At 46.3% G+C, this 19,298-nt stretch overlaps 1 protein-coding gene across 5 annotated transcripts; it reads left to right on the top strand.

The window, feature by feature from the left end:
• Window positions 1–687: 687 nt before the first annotated feature.
• On the top strand, window positions 688–18,449 carry Ube2l6 (ubiquitin conjugating enzyme E2 L6). Of its 5 annotated transcripts, none has more exons than XM_031370856.1 (4): window positions 688–792; window positions 5,077–5,172; window positions 13,143–13,276; window positions 17,780–18,449. In XM_031370856.1, exons 2-4 carry the CDS (start codon window positions 5,135–5,137, stop codon window positions 17,929–17,931), a joined length of 324 nt encoding a protein of 107 aa, XP_031226716.1. In that variant the 5' UTR covers window positions 688–792; window positions 5,077–5,134; the 3' UTR covers window positions 17,932–18,449. The 5 variants fall into 5 exon arrangements, with proteins under 5 accessions (XP_031226716.1, XP_031226714.1, XP_031226715.1 ...); XM_031370854.1 differs by having other exon boundaries at window positions 694–792; window positions 13,090–13,276; XM_031370853.1 differs by lacking the exon at window positions 688–792 and adding an exon at window positions 1,444–1,741 and having other exon boundaries at window positions 13,090–13,276.
• The last annotated feature ends 849 nt before the right edge of the window (window positions 18,450–19,298 follow it).

Below are 19,298 nucleotides of genomic sequence, written 5' to 3' on the forward strand. Positions count from 1 at the left end.
TCTATCTCGAGGCTTCAGCCACCCATCGGTTTCCCAAATCGCCACACAGCAGACACTTTCTATGTGTTCTGCAGAGTAAGACTTAAGGTCCACAGAACGCCCCAAACTAAAAACGAATGGGTCCAACAGCGTCCTCTAGTGGTGCTCGGCACCAAGCCACCTAAAAGAAGCATCCATCGATGAGTCTGCGCATCTGCTGGGCTGTACCACTCAGGATCCCACATATCTAAGGCAGCGGTCCTCGGAAGGCATAAAGTCTACACTGCCCCCCCAACTCTCTTTTAGGATGGGGCACTGGACCCACAAAGGCAAAGTAACTTGACCCAGGACTCTGAGAATTTCTCTAGAGGTGGGGGTTAGGTCCACAATCCCATTGCAGAGCTACTTTGCATCGAGAGTATTTCATCAGTACTTCGGGTGAGTTTGCTCTCAGCGTCCGGGAAGCTAACAGAGGCTGGAGATGAGTCTCATTCCGGCTTCTGCGAGATGTACCCCGCAAAGATGCAGGAACCAAGAGGAGCAGTGCGCTCCACAGACGTAGTCTTTGATCTGTAAAGAGCATGAGTTCCTGAGACCCAACACCGCCAAGCTGGGCACTCGACTGCAGCCTCCAAGTATCCACCGAAGGGGTGGGGAGCAGATCTTGGCTGCTGGAGTCCGTGTGGGTGGAGTGGAGCGTGGGCGGGGCTCAGGAGCTGCAGTTCAGAGAGCCGGGTCCTGCAGGAATCTTCTGGTGCCCCACGCTCCAACTCGCTCCAACTCGAGATGACCGCCAGCAAGCGAGTAGCGAAAGTAAGCCTTTGTAGGATGCCCCTCCCCATCCTGCCCTACGCTCTCTGAGCACTTTTACTTATTTGGATACCAGGGCTGGCTGAAACCCAGGCATCCTCACCTTCTCCCAGTGGAGAAGTGGGAAGAGGGAGGCGTGGTGTGTGTGTGTGTGTGTGTGTGTGTGTGTGAGAGAGAGAGAGAGAGAGAGAGAGAGAGAGAGAGAGAGAGAGAGAAACAGACAGACAGACACAGACACAGAGAGAAACACAGAGACAGAGACAGACACAGAGAGAGACACAGAGACAGAGAGAGAGACACAGAGACACAGAGAGAGAGACAGAGAAAGAGAGACAGAGAGACAGAGAGAGACAGAGAAAGAGAGACAGAGAGAGACACAGAGAGAGAGACAGAGTGGGGGAAGGGAAGGAGGGAGGAAGGGGGACTGATTGAGAGGGGCTGGAAACAGCAAAGTTGTCAGTTTCCCGAGTTGTATTGGGTGCGAGAATGAACTAGCTTTCCAAACTGGTTTCAGTTTCAATTCTGCTGGAAATTTATAGTGGAACTTATCTCAGGCACAGGAAAGGCTCTGTTACACCGCCTAGTGGATACACCCATAATTTGATACCTACCTTACCCCAGGCCTCAGAAGCCAGAGATCCTGTTGGGCGGTGGGTGGTGAATGGGCAGACCTCGGAATAAAACTGTCCCTGGATGAGAAGTAACAATTTATGCTCTGAGTAGGTTATTTGTATGCAGTCCTGCTACAGATGCTAAAACACTTACTTTGTACTAGCCTAGTGCCAGGTGGCAGGGGCAAAAAAGGAACAAAAATCTTGTTCCATTTGAAAGCTCATTTCAATGTGGGCTACTATTTGGTACTATCTGAAAGAATGGGAAGAGGACAGTTTCCTTAGGAATGTCTAGAGGGCTGAATGGAGCCAGGACTGGAGATCGTGGAGGAGAAACACCGGTGAGTTAGTGCTTGCTTTGCCCAATGCAAAATGCCCCACTAGTCTGCAGAATTGAGAGGAAGACTTCCTAGGGAGACAGGAGGGATGGTTGCTGTTCTCATCTTTCAAAAAGAGAACTCTTTTAAGATGGAAAAGTTCAGAGTAGACTCAAACCAGAACTAAACTTTGTTGGTTTTAGGGTGGTACAAAATGGGACAGAGGGTAATTGCTACCTCAACGCTAAAAGATACTGGCTTTTGTTGCTCCGGGATCTTCAGCACCAGGCAGTTTGTTTTATCTAACTCTTACAACAAACTGTGGGATAATTGTGTCTTCCCATTTCATGGAAGAGGAAATTGAGACATCGGGGGAAAGTAACATGGCTGACCAGCAATATTCTACAGAAGTAATGGGGCTGGAATTTGAGCCCAGACTGATAAGACTCTAACTCACCAGGCTTTTAATGGCCGGGTTTGTCTTCACTTTCAATTCTCCTAAGTCAGGTGACTTACTAGCAGGCTTTGGGAGGAACTGTGTGCACTAGTTTGGGTTTCAGCAGTCATGGGCAGTTAAGTCAGAAGTGAGTGGTAAGAGAAAAAATTCCCCTTCTGTATTTTTTTAAAATATCATCTTGTGTTGTTCAGGTTGGCCTTAAACTTGATATGTAGCTGACAATGGCCGTTAGTTTATTTTTTTAATTATTTAATTTAATTTTATGTGTATGGATATCCTGCCTGCCTGTATATCTGTAAACTACCTGCATGCCTAGCAGAAGCAAATGAGAGCATCAGATCCTCTGGAACTGGAGCTAGAGATGGTTGTCAGTCACCATGTGGGCGCTAGGAATCGAACCCAGGTCTTCTGGTCCTCTGGAAGATCAACAAGTGCAACTAACTGCTGAGCCATCTCACCTGCTCAGCCTTTAATTTTTTTCTCTCTTTCTTCCTTTCTTCTTTCCTTCTTTCTTCCCCTCTTTCTTTCTTTCTTTCCTTCCTTCCTTCTTTCTTTCTTTCTTTCTTTCTTTCTTTCTTCCTCTCATTTGTTTGTTTGTTTGTTTGTTTTTCTGGGACAGGGTTTCTCTGTGTAGCCCTGGCTGTCCTGGAACTCACTCTGTAGACCAGGCTGGCCTTGAACTTCGAAATCTACCTGTCCCTGCCTCCAAGTGCTGGGATTAAAGGTGTGAGCCACCACTGCCCTCTTTCTTTCTTTTTCATAAAGAAAAACATTTAATTGAGGCCAGCTTACAGTCTCAGAGTTTCAGTCCATTATCATCATGACAGGAAGCATGGGAGGGTGCAGGTAGACATGGTGCTGGAGGAGCTGAGAGTTCTACGTCTTGATCTGCAGGCAGCAGCAGAAGACTCTTTTTTTTTTTTTTTTTTAAAGATTTATATATTTATTTTATATATGTGAGTACACTGTCACTCCCTTCAGACACACTAGTAGAGGGCATAGGATTCCATTAAGCTACCAGAATTGAACTTAGGACCTCTGGAAGAGTTGCCAGTGCTCTTAACCACTGAGCCATCTCTCCAAAAACTTTAATTTCTTGATTCTTCTGCCTCCATCTCATCTCTTAAGACCAGGGATCATAGATGTACACTACTTTATTAAGTTTTGTGCAATGCTGGGGATTGAACGTAGGGTTTTGTGCATGCTGGGCAAATACCCTACCAACTGAGCTGCATCTTCAGCCCAGAAAATGTCCATTCAAGATCAGTGTTATACCTAAGTCTTTGTTCTTGCCCAAGCTATGGCACAAGTTATGCTTGTGGTAAGATAGAATAGGCAAATGACTGACCATGGCAGTACTAGAAGGTGCGAGAAACAATTTGTTAGTGTGATTACATATGGAAGATAGGCTTAGAGATAAAAGGGAGTGTGGGGAGTCTACACACTTGGGAGACAGAGTACAGATGATGTACAGCAGTGAAGGACCCCACCCCCAAGCCCCTGCCTTCGGGAAACTTTCTTCTCTCTGCCTGTGTGTACACAAGCCTGTCTCAACTTTATCTCTGTTGACATTTGGGACCAGATCATTCTTTGTAGGATGTTTCATCAACATCTCTGGACTTTACCCGCTGAGTTGTGGCAGCACTCGCCCCATTTGTGACAACAGAAAATGTTTCTAGATATTGGCAAAGGTGTCCTGGTGGGTAAACACATCCCTGGATGAGAACCACTAGTTTGTATCTATTTCTTGTCCCCAGAGTTGCCTTGAATATGTGAATGCTTTTTAAACCACCACCCCCTTCTCAAAATGAGAAGAACTGGAATCCTGTGGGTGAGGTCCCTTGGTCAGATTCACCATGGTATACTGGGGACTCGGGGAGTGCTGGGGGTGTGGTTCAGTGGTAGATACCATCTAGCATGCTTAAGGTTCTTGGTTCCATCCTCACTACTGCAATAACCAAACCAAACCAAACCAAACCAAACCCAAAACGTTTGGGTTGTTCTGCAGTGAAGAAGCCGTTTAGCTTAGCTTTCCCAAATGTACTTAGCCATAAGGCCATTTTCCTGTAGTAACTACTAGTATTCCATGGGGGGACCTATACACGCTTGTCCTGTCTGGGTCCTCTGCCTTGGCTCTGTTTTTCTGCCCGGTAGGCTCCTACCTAAGCTCCAGGGCCCATCTCACAGCACACAGCCTCTGCGAACTGTTCCTGCTCCCCTCCTTCTTGGTTATGGGCCATTCGCACTAGTCATGGCCTCGGCTGTGTTCCCTCCAAAGACATTCTTGAGGGCTGCACTCTGTCTTGTCAAGGGTCAGCCGAGGATGTTCGGTAAACTGCTCTTGGGAGAACTCAGGGATCCCAGGTGATTAAGCCCCATTTCTGAGAAGCGAGTCACTCCTTGTCCCCTGGTTACCGTCTGTGATGTGCAGAGTTTCTCACCTGGGAAGGCTGGATCCGTCCTTTACCCCTAAGGTGGAGTGGTGTGGTGGTGGGGAACAGATGTGTGATGTCCTTGCTCGTCATTCTGCCAGTGCTGGAGACTCAGATATTACTAAAGAGGGAGGGGTGACATAGGACTCAATGAGTTTCTAGAAAAAGGGCAAGAGGACAGAGTACCTTGCCTTCAGAAAGAAGACTCCTAGAAGAATTTACTTACCCCCAGAGGATATTTGAAATCACCTAATCGTTAAACTGGGGCCTACAGCGTTTGGTGAGGCTGAAGTCAGGTAATTCATTAATCACTCAGCACTGGGTCTCACACCAGCTAAGCACTCCCCAAGTTGGGGCTCTGACCTTTCTCTTTCTGCTCTTGGGCTATCCTGTTTGGGCTTGCTGTGGGGCTGCTGCTGTGGGGCTGAATGTGAGCACTTGGCTTACTACCCTTGATGTGATCCCTACAGGAGCTGGAGAATCTTTTGAAGGAGCTTCCACCATACCTTCGCCAACTGTCTAGCAACGATGCCAATGTGCTTGTGTGGCACATGCTCCTGCTGCCAGTGAGTGTCCCTGGGGACCCTTTGGAGACTTATGGTAGCATGGGCACAGAGGGTCAGGCCTAGGATCTCTTCCTGGAGGTTGTGGTGTGTAGAAGAATCTGTGTCTGTAGACTAATTCCTTCTAAGTCCAGTCAGACTAATGAACACAACAGAGACTTTAGATGTAAGAGGACACCCTCTGTCAGACGGGTAGCTACCAAGTCTACCACAAAAGATTCAACAGATGAACAGAATCAAAATCAGGGGAGGCCAGGTGGTGAATGTGAAGATCTGAGTTCAACCCTCAGCACTCATATAAAAAGTCGTAGGAGCCGGGCTGTGGTGGCGCACGCCTTTAATCCCAGCACTTGGGAGGCAGAGGCAGGTGGATTTCTGAGTTTGAGGCCAGCCTGGTCTACAGAGTGAGTTCCAGGACAGCCAGGGCTACGCAGAGAAGCCTGTCTTGAAAAACCAAAAAAAAAAAAAAAAAAAAAAAAAGTCATAGGAGCTGGTGGTCCCAGAGCTAAGAAGCTAGAGACATGCCTCTGGAGCTCACTGGCTAGGCAGCCTAGCTCACTTGGTGATTTTCAGGCCAGTGAGAGGCCCTGTGTCCCAAAACAAGGTAGTGTAATACACACACACACACACACACACACACACACACACACACACACACAGAGAGAGAGAGAGAGAGAGAGAGAGAGAGAGAGAGAGAGAGAGAGAGAGAGAGAGAGAGAGAGACGGACGGACGGAGGGAGGGAGGGAGGAAGGGAGGGAGAGAGAGACAGAGAGAGACAGAGAGAGACAGAGAGAGAGAGAGCTTGAGATAGGATCTCTCTATGTAGCTTTGCCTGGTCTAGAGCTTGCTATGTAGACCAGGCTGTTCTTGAACTCTAGAGAACTGGCTCCTAAGTCCTGAATTAAAAGCATGTGCTGTCATGTTTAGTTAATATAGTTGACAAAATGAGACTACCTTGGGGTTTTTTGTTTGTTTATTTTTTGACATAGGATCATAACTCACCTTGATAAATAATACTTAGAAAAAAAAAGAGGTTTTTTTTTGCTGTTTTTATGTTTGTTTGTTTTCTGTGTAGCCCTGGCTGGCCTGGAACTTGCTCTATAGATCAGGCTGGCCTACTTCTGCCTTTTGGAGGGCTAGGATTAAAGGCATGCACCACACTGCCTGGCTAGAAGAAAGATAAAAGAAGCCACATAGCCCTTTCTTAATTAAAGCTCTTAGAAGAAACTGATGGTCTGATTATTTAGAATCCGTATCTACCATGCAGTGTTCTCATCTTCTCTTTCCACTAACCTGTCATCTAGAACAATGGAGAAAGGCTTGAGCTAGGCCAACATCTGAGTTCTGTCAAGGACCTCCAGCCCTGAGTTGAAGCAGTTCAGGTGCTGGGCTTGGAGTAGGTCATGGTTCTGGGTTCAACCTAGAACTCAGGAGTGGTTCTGGGCTACAAGTACTAGGGGAAGAAGTTACTAAAATGAGTCCTGGTTATGTCTCCAAGGAGACCAGTTTTGGGATGCTGACAGTGACGGAGGAGGAACAGGTCAGAAGGAAGAGAGCAGTCATAGGAAGAAAACTAGAAAAGGTCATGTTTGAGAGACACTACGAAATCAAAGGAGCTCTACGATTGGCTCCTCAGGCAAGGGTGCCAAAAACTTCCCAGCCAATCAGGACAGCAGAGGAGATTTGTTAGGATCTAGCTGTGCCTAGGACCTGTGATGAAGAATGTAGGTGGCCCACAGGGAAGGAAAACAGAGGCCTTGTGGGTGAGCAGACCTCTTGCCCTAGAAAGGCTTAGTCTCAATTTACATATTCGTCCATGGGGCCTACCTGTCACTTCAGTTTTGTCGGGTCAGGACTGCACTGGGCTTGTAAAGCTCAAGGAATGGATCACAATGTGGGGGACCGGAGAGAGGTCACATGAGAACCCTCACCACCATAACAAAGGGCAGTTCCTTTTATAGATAAGGCTGTGGAAAATTAGCAAGTTAAGGAAGGTGCTCATGGTTAGAACAAGGTGACGGGAGGAGCTCAGCTGCTTCCAGAATTTCATTTCATTTCTTCTCCCCTCTCTTCTCTTCCCCTCCCCTCCCATCTCTTCCCCTCCTCTCTGTGAATCTGTGGAAGCAAGAGGTTGACTTAAGCTCTGTCTACTTTTTTTTGTTGTTTTTTTAAGATTTTAGTCTGGAATTTTCTAAGTAGCCTAGGCAGGCTAAGGAGCCAGCCCCAGGGATATCTGCCTGTTTGTACTTCCGGGCATTGGGATTACAAAGGTGTGTCGTCATGTCCAGCATTTTTTTATTCGGGAATTTAGGGGGCCCAAGTCAGGTCCAAATGCTCACAAGGCAAACACTTCACTGAGTGAGCATCCTAGTGGGCCCTTCCTTCTCTCTTCAGGTGAGACAGGGTCTCACTCTATAGCCCAGGCAGGCCTTGAGCTCATGGAAGTCCTCCTGCCTTGGACTTTCAAAATTTTCTTTTTTGTTTTGCTTGCACTGCCGAGACTCTACCCCAGGGCTCAGGTACTAAGCATTCACTTTGCCACTGAGCTGCGTTTCCAGCTCAAGTCTTCTGTCTTAACCAGTGTATGGATAGTTTTCAGTCAAAACATTTTTTATTTAACCCAGAATGTGGAAAGTAGTAGCAGTCTTTCGGCTAACATGAGATGCGGTATGAATTCCTTCATCTGGCCCACCTTCCTCAAAGATGCGAGAGATGGAGTCCTAGGGAAGCTCAGAGTCACTTCCGAGCTTGAAGCAGAGTGGGAGCAGGCCTAGCCCTCAGCTGTCTGTAGATGGACGGCAGAAACACCCAGTTTTGCCCTGAGGGTCTTACCTCATCCTCCTCTCTGCCTCCCAGGCTCAGGCTTCTCTGTTTATCGAGACCATGAGCTGAGCATTTCTGTTATCTGCCCAGGAGTTCCTTCCTGCCTTATTTCCACACAGCCAAGCCCAGGGTCCATTTTGCAATCTGTTAGGGAGGCGTACTCAGTTAGATTCTTGACTCTGGGCTGAAGACATAGCTCAATAGTAGTGGATGTGCCTGTGGAGCGTGTGTGAGGCCTTGGATCCATTCCAACACTCAGAACAGAACACAACAGAACACGACATACTTGACTCTGCTCGACCATTGTTATAGTTCTAGCTGTCTTTACCCTGTGTGGGTTTTTTTTGTTTGTTTGTTTGTTTTTGTTTTTGTTTTGTTTTGTTTTTTGTTTTTTGAGACAGGGTTTCTCTGTGTAGCCCTGGCTGTCCTGGAACTCACTCTGTAGACCAGGCTGGCCTTGAACTCAGAAATCCACCTGCCTCTGCCTCCCAAGTGCTGGCGTGCGCCATCACCGCCCGGCTACCCTGAATTTTTAATAATAGACATTCTAAAAGGACTTGGAGCTTTGGCCCTAGCCTAAAGGACCCTGATCTCTGGGCTGGATCATTCTGGTCTCCCTTGCTTTCCCCTTTCCTCTTTTTCTTACAGGGTCTCATGTATCCCAGGCTAGCCTCAAACTACCTGTATAGTTAAGAAAGACATTGACTTTATCTACCACCCAAGCCCTGAGTTTACACGGGTGCACCATCACACCCTGTTTCATGCGGTGCTGGGAACTGATCCCAGAGCTTTGTCCATGCTAGGCAAGCACTCTGCCAACTGAGCTGCATCTCCACCCACTGGAATGTTCTCAGAGAGCATGGAGTAGTGGTCATATGTGGGTTGTCAAGTTGAACAAGTACCCCAGTTTCCACTTCAGCACAGTCACAGTGGCCTGGACATCACTTCTATCACTGAACTACAGTGTTCTTATTGGAAGATGGCGATGCTGAGATACATGGCTTTCATACTTAGGAATAATTGCTGTGCTGTGCTATGAATATGTCTGTGCTGCCATACCTTTCTAAGCCTTTGAAATAAGATAGCAGTAAGTCTCACCTAAGTCCTATGAAGACATCTACTGTTATCACTTAAGGAAGCACAGAGATCCAGTTACTTGTTTAAGAGATCCTGCTGGTAATGGAAGGAGCCAAGACTGCCCATGCAGGGTAGCTTCAGGGCCTTTATATTCTCTGCATTCTGTAGGTGCCCAGGAGAATCCTCAGGTCACATGATCTTAATTCTTGTGCTAGCTTTTGGTCATCACCAAACTCTGTCTACTCCAGCCCCCAAGTTTGTGGCTTTGTGTTTTATGACCGAGTTTTGCTGTGTCCGGGCTCACTTGAACTCACTCTGCAGCCCAGGCAGCAGTCTTTCCACTTTGCCTTCCAAATGCTGGGGTTATAGGCATGTGGTGTTATGTCTATTTTTAAAAAAATTTTAATGTATGTATATGTCTATTTTGCTTGTGTGTCTATATATCATCTTAAAGTATAACCGTCTTTAAAGTTTTCCATCTTTAAAGAGTTCAGTGATTTGCAGTCCCAATGGGTAGCTCTACCAAACAACTCCAGCATCTAAGGCCCAGGGAATATTCCAGAAGAAGAAGAGGAAAATTATAATTGCCAGAGGAGCAGAGAGTCTGCTGCGAGACTGTGTCTCTAGTAGCATCAGAAGCTATGCCCATAAAGCCTCACCAACACGAGCTGAATAAAGACATCAATAGACATGCCGGAGTGGACTGGGAAAACCCCTCACAATGAACCTCAGGCAGCTATAGAACTCTGACAGAGGGGGAAGTAGTCTCCCCCGGGAGGAGCACACCAGTTGGTTATCCAGTACCAAACGGTCAGCCCTAAAAACATACAAATGAGGAGCATTACACAGACTAAAAGATTATATTTAGGAATATGTATGTATGTATGTATGTATGTATGTATGTATGTATATGGAAGAGTTTGGAAGAAGGACCAGGCAGAGGAAAATTATGTAATTATATTATAATCTCAAAAATGTGAGATGGCTCAGCAGGTAAGAGCACGGATTGCTCTTCCAAAGGTCATGAGTTCAAATCCCAGCAACCACATGGTAGCTCACAACCACCCATAATGAGATCTGACACCCTCTTCTGGTGTGTCTGAAGACAGCTACAGTGTACTTGTAATAAATAAATAATAAATAAATCTTTCAAAAAAATAAAAGAAATAAAAGGGAAAGAAGAGTTTAGTGCATTAAGTATATTATGCAGTCACGATCCTCCACCCCCATTTCTATAACTTTTCAACCTGTATTTCAGACTCTGCCTGCATTTGATAACATTTACCCATCCCTCCAGTACCTCATTAGCACTCTTCTGTTTTACGTTTCTGGGATTTGGCCATTCTAGGCATTATGTATAGAGTCTGAGTGACACAGACTCTGTCAGTACGGTAGATGTCAGTCTCTGTCTAGCTTATTTCACCTAGAGTGATATCTCCATGGTTCAAGTTGTAGCTCCTATTACACTTTCATTACCTTTTAAAGATAAATTCCATTTCTTTGTAACATGTGTCCATTTTATTTATTTATCTCCTTCAACCATATACAAAAATGTAACCATGAAATGTTCAGGCAAATGGATGGACTTGGAAAGTATAATGTTAAGTGGGGTCACTTGAAATAAAAAAAAAAATTGCATGTTCTCTCTTCTGCAGATACTAATCTATAATGCATACATGCATGGAGCTGTAAGGGAGGACAGAGTGTAACACTTAGAAGGGAGACCAAGAAAGGTGACATGAGGTGCTGAGGGGAGAGAGAGTGCAGGAAGAGGATATAAAGGTGCTTGCTCGTGGCTCCAGGGTTAAGAGCACTGGCTGCTCTTCCAGAGGACCCAGGTTCAATTCCCAGCACCCACATGGCAGCTTACATCTCTCTGTGCATGCAGACAAAACACAAAATGAACATAAAATAAAAATAATTTTTAAAACATTTTTTAAAAGATTTATTTATTTTATGTATATGAGTACACTGTAGCTGTACTGATGGTTGTGAGCCATCATGTGGTTACTGGGAATTTTGAATTCAGGAACTCTTCTTGCTCCAGCTGACCCCTCTAGCTTTGGCCTAAAGATTTATTTATTATTATATCTAAGAGCACTGTAGCTGTCTTCAGACGCACCAGAAGAGGGCATCAGATCTCATTACAGATGGTTGTGAGCCACCATGTGGTTGCTGGGAATTGAACTCAGGACCTTCAGAAGAGCAGTCAGTACTTTTAACTGCTGAGCCATCTCTCCAGCCCTAAGACATTTTTTAAGAAAGTGATTGCTGGGCTGGTGAGATGGCTCAGCGGGTAAGAGCACCGACTGCTCTTCTGAAGGTCTGAGTTCAAGTACCAGCAACTACATGGTGGCTCACAACCACCCATAATGAAATCTGACACCCTCTTCTGTGTAGTCATTTATAATAATAAATAAATCAAAAAAAAAAAAAAGAAAGAAAGAAAAGAAAGTGATTGCTTTCCTAGTTTCAACTCTGTTGCAGTTTTCCTTTTTGGTGTGTGCTGAACAAGACTTCATAAAAGTGTGATTAAAAGTGAAAGTGTAAAACCCTAATCAGGTGATGTCACTGAGAGGCCTGCTCTTTCTGAAGGGAAACAGGAGCAGTGGATCTCAGGGAGAGGGGAGGTGCATGGGGGTGGTGATGGTGGGGGACTAGGAGGAGGGGAGACAGAGGACGTTACAGTCAGGAGGTATTGTAAGACAGAAGAAAAGCTTTTTAAAAAGAGAAGGACAAAACAAACAAGCAAACAAACAAAAATACTAAGGGAAATGGCATGCATGGTGTCAGGATGGCTGTTCTAAGTGTAGAAGTTTATTGAGATGTATAGTGTTTGGGACTGGGCAAATATTTGAGTGACTACAGCAACTTGTGTGATAATTTTATTTGTAACTTCATTACAATAAAGTGATTTTACTTAAAAAAAGAAATTCTCCTGGGTATGGTGGTTCACACCTTTTATCCCAGCATTCAGGAGGCAGAGGGGATGGATCTCTGAGTCCAAGACCAATCTTGTCTACAGAACAAGTTCCAGGACAGCGAGGGCTACACAGAGAAACTCTGTCTTGAAAAAACAAAGTCCTTTGAGGAGCACTGGAGAGATGAGTCTGTGGTTAAGAGTGCTGGTTGCTCTTGCAGGAGGACCTGAGTTCAAATCCCAGCACCTACATGGTGGCTCACAGCCATCTGTAACTCCTATCCCAGGGAAGTCAACACTTTTCTGATTCCCATGGGCATGAGGTACTCACACACACACACACATACATGCAGGCATTCATACACATAAAATAAATGAATCTTTAAAAAATTCTTTGGGGGAGGGGGAATGGGAGAAGGATTTTGGGAGGGGTGACTGGGAGGGGAGGGTTGTAGTGAGCGGGATGTAAAGTGAATAAAGTAAAAAAAAAAAATTAAATGAAATTTAAAAAAATCTTTGAGGAATATATTCCAAAGTAGAATTGATAGATCATATTTTAATTTTTGGAGAGCTACCTCCTGGTTTCCCATAGTATCTGTACCATTTTTAACCAGTGAATTTGTTCTTTGACAATTTCATGCCTATATTATTCCCACACTGGATACTCGCATGCCTGCCTTCTCTCTTCCTTTCTCACACGCCTGTTTGTTTTGTGTTATGACCTACTGAGTGTAACCAGGGCTGTCTGTGTGCTTTTCTGGGTTTCTGTCCCACTTTTCAGATGAGGAGTCTGAGGTTCAGGGAAGGGAGGTGGCTCACTCATGACAAGAGAGCAAGCGCAGGGTCAGATTTTCTGACAGGGTGCTCTTCTGTAAGTCTATCCTCCACCCTAAGGAAATCTCCGAATGCTCATATCTTCCTGGGACTGGAGCAGAGGGCACTCAGGACCCTGGGATGGGGAGAAGGCAAGGCCAGATCAAAGCTTTTGGAGGATAGCTGTCTTTCAGGGAGCTGTACCATCAGAACAGAGCCTACTCTCTGCTCTTTGATCAGGGAGTTGGACCAGCAGAACAGACCTCAGTCTCTTCTCTTTGATCAGGACCAGCTTCCCTATAGCCTCAAGGCCTTCAGTCTGAGGATTGATTTCCCCAGGGAGTATCCACTTAAGCCTCCCACTTTGAGATTCACCACCAAGATCTACCACCCCAACATCAGTGAGGATGGACTGGTGTGCCTGCCCCTCATCAGCACGGAGAACTGGAAGCCTTACACCAAGACCTATCAAGGTAGGGTGGGCCTTGCCCAGAAGAGGGGCCGATGGCGAAGGGGGCTACTGGATAGGGTTGTTGTGGGCTTATTTTGATTTAAAGGCTTAAAGGAAAAGAGACAGGGAAGGGGGTGTAACTCAGGGTGTTATTTGGTGCTTTCCTTGTCTGCATAAGGTCTTAGGTTCAGTCACTCGCACCACATAAATTGGGTGTGATCCCTCAAACTTGGGATCTCAACACTTGGGAAGTGGAAGCAGGAGGGTCAGAAGTTCAAGGTTATCTTCAAGGGCAAGGTGACTGAGCTGGTAAAAAGGCTCTCTGAGGAAGCCTAAGCCCGGTATGATCCACAGATCCCACAGTGGAGAGATTGAACCAACTCACACAAGTGGTCCTCTGCCCTCTCCATGAGATCTGTGGCATCTGTGTGCCACACACACACACACACACACACACACACACACACACACAAATAAGTAAATAAAAAGTTCATTCATTTTTTTTTTTTTTTTTTGGTTTTTTGAGACAGGGTTTCTCTCTGTAGCCCCGGCTGTCCCGGTACTCACTCTGTAGACCAGGCTGGCCTCGAACTCGGAAATCCGCCTGCCTCTGCCTCCCAAGTGCTAGGATTAAAGGCGTGCGCCACAACCGCCCGGCAAAAAAAGTTCATTCTTGAAGATGGAGAAATGGCTCAGCAGTTAAGAGCACTGACTGCTCTTCCAGAGGTCCTGAGTTCAATTCCCAGCAGCCACATGGTGAGTCACAACCTATAATGGGACCCGATGCCCTCTTCTGGTGTGTATGAAGAGAGCGACAGTGTGCTTACATACATAAAATAAATAAATAAATATTTAAGAAGAAAAGTTTATCCTCAATTACGCAGAATGTTTGAGGCCTGCCCAGACTACATTAGACCCTGTGCCAAAAGTAAGTGGGTGCTGAAATGATAGCTCTGACCTTAAGAGCACCTGTGGCTTTTGCAGAGGGTCTGGGTTCCATTCCCGTCCTCAGGTGGTGGCTCAGAGCAATCTGTAATTCCAGTTCCAGGAGACCCAGTGCCCTCTTCTGGCCATCAAGAGTGCTGCATGCACATGGTGCACACATGTACATGTAGGCGAAATACTCATCCATAAAACATTTAAAGGTGTATAAAACATTTTTAAACATTTTTTAATTTGTCTGCATGTATGTCTGTGTGCCATGTGTGTGTCTAGTGCCTGTTAAGACCAGGAGAGGGTGTTGGAACCCTGGACTTGAGTTATGGACATTTGCAAGGTGGATGCTGGGAATCAAAAGCAGTTTGTCTAAAAAGAAACCAGTACCGTTGATTGATGAGCTGTCTACCCATTCCCAGTAAATGCATTTAAAAAATAAACAAGTCGGAGTGATAAAAATGTTAGTGTGAGATGGAAAGATGCTTCCTGAGGCATATTCTCACAGGTGTGATTGAGACACTTAGCCATGGTGTGTGTGTGGTGTGTGTCTGTTTGTCTGTGTATGTCTATCAGGGTGGGGTGGGGGGAGAGAATGAGTGCTTGGCTGCAGAGGGAAGAGCTGGGAATAAGAGGACCGTTATCTCATCCTGTGAAATGGTGTTACCAGCAGCCTGGTGGAATAAACAGAGACACTGAAGCTTAGGTGGAGGACCTACAGGTGCCGAGGGGCAGAGTGTGGCTAAACCTAGCAGGCATAGTGTGTTGGTTAGTTTTATGTGAGCTTAACATGAGCTAGAATCATTTGGGAAGAGGGACTCTCCATTGAGAAAATACCTCCATAAGACTGGCCTGTAGGAAAGTATGTCTGGCATTTTCTTTCTTTCTTTTTAAAAATTTTTTTTTAATTTTATGTATATGAGTACACTGTAGCCATCTTCAGACACACCAGAAGAGGGCATCACATCCTATTACAGGTGGTTGTGAGCCACCATGTGGTTTCCTGGGGACTGAACTCAGGACCTCTGGGAGAGCAGTCAGTGCTCTTAGCCACTGAGCCCTCTCTCCAGCCCTGTCTGGCATTTTCTTGATTAAAGATTGCTGTGAGAAGGCCAGCCCACTATGGGCGGTGCCAGCTCTGAGGAACTGGTTCTGAGTTGTGTAAGAAAGCAGGCTTCTAGGAGCAGCTGTGAGGAGCAAGCCAGTAAGCAGTGCTCCTCTGTAGACTCTGCTTCAGTTCCTGTACTGACTTCCCTCAGTGATGGAGTGTGACCTGAGCTAAATAAGCCCTTTCCTCGACAAGCTGATTTTAGCCATGGTCTTTCATCACACTCACGGAAACCCTAGGACATGTAGCAAGCCTCTTGATGCTGAAAAAAGGACGCTGAGGCAGTATCCATGCTTGAGGACTTCATGATCAAGTTATCCCCCCCCAGGCAAAAATAAATGCTTAAGTAAGCTTAGAATTTTGCTCTGAGCCCCAAGTCAAACACCCCTGAGTCTAGAGCAGAAACAGAGCTTATCGTGGTGCTGGAAATGTGCTATGTGTCTCCAGTGAGTGGCTAATGTCGTAGTCCACTTGAAACTGGAACCGAAGTCTTAATTGTATTGAACTTTCATGAATTTAAACTTGTAATGTGTAAGCAGTGGTGACCATGTTGGACAGTAAAGCTCTGAAATCTCTGGTCTCAACCTTGTATCTGGCCCTGCTGAAGATTCTTAATCCAGGGGAACAGGAATCCTTGGGGTTGAGGGAGACATAAACAGTGGGCCTTGGATGAGCCCTGGGGGCTTGTGATACTCTCTTCACTAGATGCTGTAAATGAGGATGTAGACATTGTGAACATGTCTGGAAGGGTTGGCTGCTACCTCCTCAGGTTCTCAAAACCAGCTAAGAAAGATTAAAAGCCACTGAGGCAGGGGTGCTGTTCACTCTTTCAGTTCAGAACCCTTTACTCCAAATAAAAGTTTCTTGGAAATCCGAGTCTAACAGAAAACCAGGGTGTTTAAAAGATGGCTCATAAGAATGATTGCTGCCCTTGCTGGAGACAGGAGTTCAGTTCCCAGCACTCACATCAGGTCCCTCACGACTCACTGTAACGCCAGCTCTAGGGGATCCAGCACCCTGTTCTGGCTTCCAAGAGCATCTGCACACACGGGGGTGGGGGGAAACACACACTAAAATACTAAAAATAAAACAGAAAACCAGAGTGCCTCTTAATAAAAGTGAGAGACTCATAGGTCTAGCCCAAAAGTGCCTAGCTCAGCCATCACCAGAGAGGTTTCCTCCACCAGCTGATGGGAGCAGATACACAGAGCCACAGCCAAAGATTAGGTAGAACTCGGGAACCCTGTAGAAGAGGTGGAGGAAGAATTGTAGGAGCCAGAGGGCTTGAGGACCCCAGGAAAACATGGGCCACAGACATCAACTAAATAGGGCTCAGAGGGGCTCACAGAAACTGAAGCGGCAGTCACAGAGCCTGCATGGGTTTGCACCAGGCCCTCTGCAAACATGTGCTGTGGTGGTTTACCTTGGGGTTTTTATGAGACTCCTAACAATGGAAGTGGGGGAGTCTTTGACTCTTTTGCCTGCTTGTGGGATCGTTTTCCTCCTACTAGGTTGCTTTGTCCAACCTTTTTTTCTTTTTCTGTTTTTTTGAGACAGGGTTTCTCTGTATAGCCCTGTCTGTCCTGGAACTCACTCTATAGGCCAGGCTGGCCTCAAACTCAGGAATCCACCTGCCTCTGCCTCCCAAGTGCTGGGATGAAAGGCGTGTGCCACCACCACCTGGCTGCTTTGTCCAACCTTGATATTGTGGGTTTGTGTTGCATCTTGTTAGGCCTTGTTTGGTTGATATCACGGGGAGGCCTGCTCATTTCTGAAGGAAAACAGAGGAGCAGTGGATCTAGGAGAGAGGGAAGGCATATAGGGGGGACTGGGTGGTGGGGAGGAATGGGAAGCTGCAGTCTGAATGTGTTGTATGAGGGAAGAATAAATAAAACAGAAAAAAAAAAGGAGTAAACGTGAGGATTGAGAACCCCGCTCATCCCGTGAGAAGCTTCTTTGAAGCATGGTGAATAGTTTGAACACTATGGGTCAGGTGTGGTGGCTCATGTTCGTAATCCTAATACATGGGAGGTGGAGGAGCTTGAGTTCAAGGACAGCCTGGGTCTCATAGTAAGACCCTGTGTAAAAGGAGAGGACAAGGGAGAACTACTAATCTACCAGCCAGGGCTTTAACCTCACCCATCAAGAATGAGAGGGATACCAGGCAGTGGTGGTGCACAACTTTAATCCCAGCACTTGGGAGGCAGAGGCAGGCAGATTTCTGAGTTTGAGGCCTACAGATCTACAGGACAGCCAAGGCTATACAGAGAAACCCTGTCTTGAAAAAAACAAAACAAAACAAAACAAAAAAAAATGAGAAGGACATCTGCTTCGGCTCTGCAGCCATCCTAAGTGATGGTATGCTCTTGCAGTAGTACACTGAGGATGGTTGTGGGGCTTCAGGAGAATCTAGAAGATGAGTAGGCCTTACCTCCTCCCATGGTTCTCCTTGGTCCTGATGCCCTTCTCTGTCCTCTCCCCTAGTCTTGGAGGCCCTCAACATGCTGGTGAGTAGACCGAATCTAGAAGAGCCTGTGCGTTTGGAACTTGCTGACCTCCTGACTCAGAACCCAAAGATGTTCTGGAAAAAGGCGGAAGAGTTCACCCTCCAATTTGGAGTGGATCGACCCTCTTAATTCTGGTTCTGAAGCCTCTCTGCCTGGATCTTCTGCTTCGTGGATGGATATCACAGACTGGTGCCCCGAGGCCTTGGGAAGCCCATCTTGTGCCTAAGTTTTCCTTTGTAGCTGTTAATTATGAATATTGTACCCGGTGTATATGAATATGTTGGGAGGAGCTGTGTGGTGTGTGGTCCTCCCTGGAGTCATCTGGCTGTAGAGGTACCCTTCCCACATCCTCGATGTCTCCAGGGCCAGTGGGAGTTAGGTACACACAGTTTCAGACCTGCTTTCCATCTCTCCGTCTTAGGCTACCTTCCAGTCCAATTGGCAGAAAATTGAATGCCCCAGGGCCCAGGCACCAAGGGGTGAGAAAGGCAGGACTCTGTTTGGAAGGCAAAGCCTACAGAAGGTACCAAATCTACTGCTGAGTGATTGAAATCAACCACACTTGTAATAGGCATGGCCAGATTTAAGTCTTAAACATTTTATTTTCCGCTGATGAATCTCAGAATAAAGAGTCTAACTTCCACCCAGAAGTCAGACCTCATGTTTCTTAATTGTTTGCTCCCTGACTGGCTACATTTCTGGGGCCAGGCCTCAAGCTGGAATTTGTGTACCCCCAACTTCCTATCCAGGGTGGCTCTACAAAATGTGTCCGCTTGCCTGCCATTCACTTCCCAGATGGATTCCAGAGTTCAGCTAAGTTTTCATGAGAGGCTGGGGTGGCTTTGGGGTTTGCTTTTAAAGTTTTTGTTACTTTTTTTTTTTTTTTAATTTTGTGTTTTTGTGTAGAAGTATGTGAACACACCATGGCCTGGGAATAGAGGTCCACAGTTTATTAGAGACATAAATTTCTCCTTCCACTATGTAAATCCTGAGGATTCACCTAAGGTTGCCTGCCTGCCTTGGTAGCCTGCACCTTTTACCTTGTTAGAGCCCCATGAATGAAGTGTTTCATCAGAAAGCAGGCTGGCTGGGGACTAACAAAGAATGTGACTCGGCATCTAGTGGCTATTCTCCCATACATTATAATAAATGGTGGTCCTGATTAGGCTCTCCTCAGGTGGGCCTTCCAAAGGTCTCCAGGGGGAACACGAGGCAACGGCTCATCAGTGGACTGTGCGCGTCCTCCTGTCAATCAGCAGAATCCCCATTTCTTTCTATATCCTTGGCAGCATGTCTGACTTCCCGTCCCTGGTGCTAGACAATGAGCCCACAGCTTCATATACACCAGGCCAGTCCTCCATCACGAACTGAGCTTCAATACAGTGGAATGACACAAGGCAAAACTTCAGCCAGAGTAGGAGTGGCCAATTTTGTCGGGAACCAGTTAATTAGAATGTTGGCCGTCTCTCGAGTGCCACCCACTGACCGGCTCCAGA

Source organism: Mastomys coucha, unplaced genomic scaffold, assembly GCF_008632895.1.
Source record: "Mastomys coucha isolate ucsf_1 unplaced genomic scaffold, UCSF_Mcou_1 pScaffold15, whole genome shotgun sequence".
NCBI classification, from domain to species: Eukaryota; Metazoa; Chordata; class Mammalia; order Rodentia; family Muridae; genus Mastomys; species Mastomys coucha.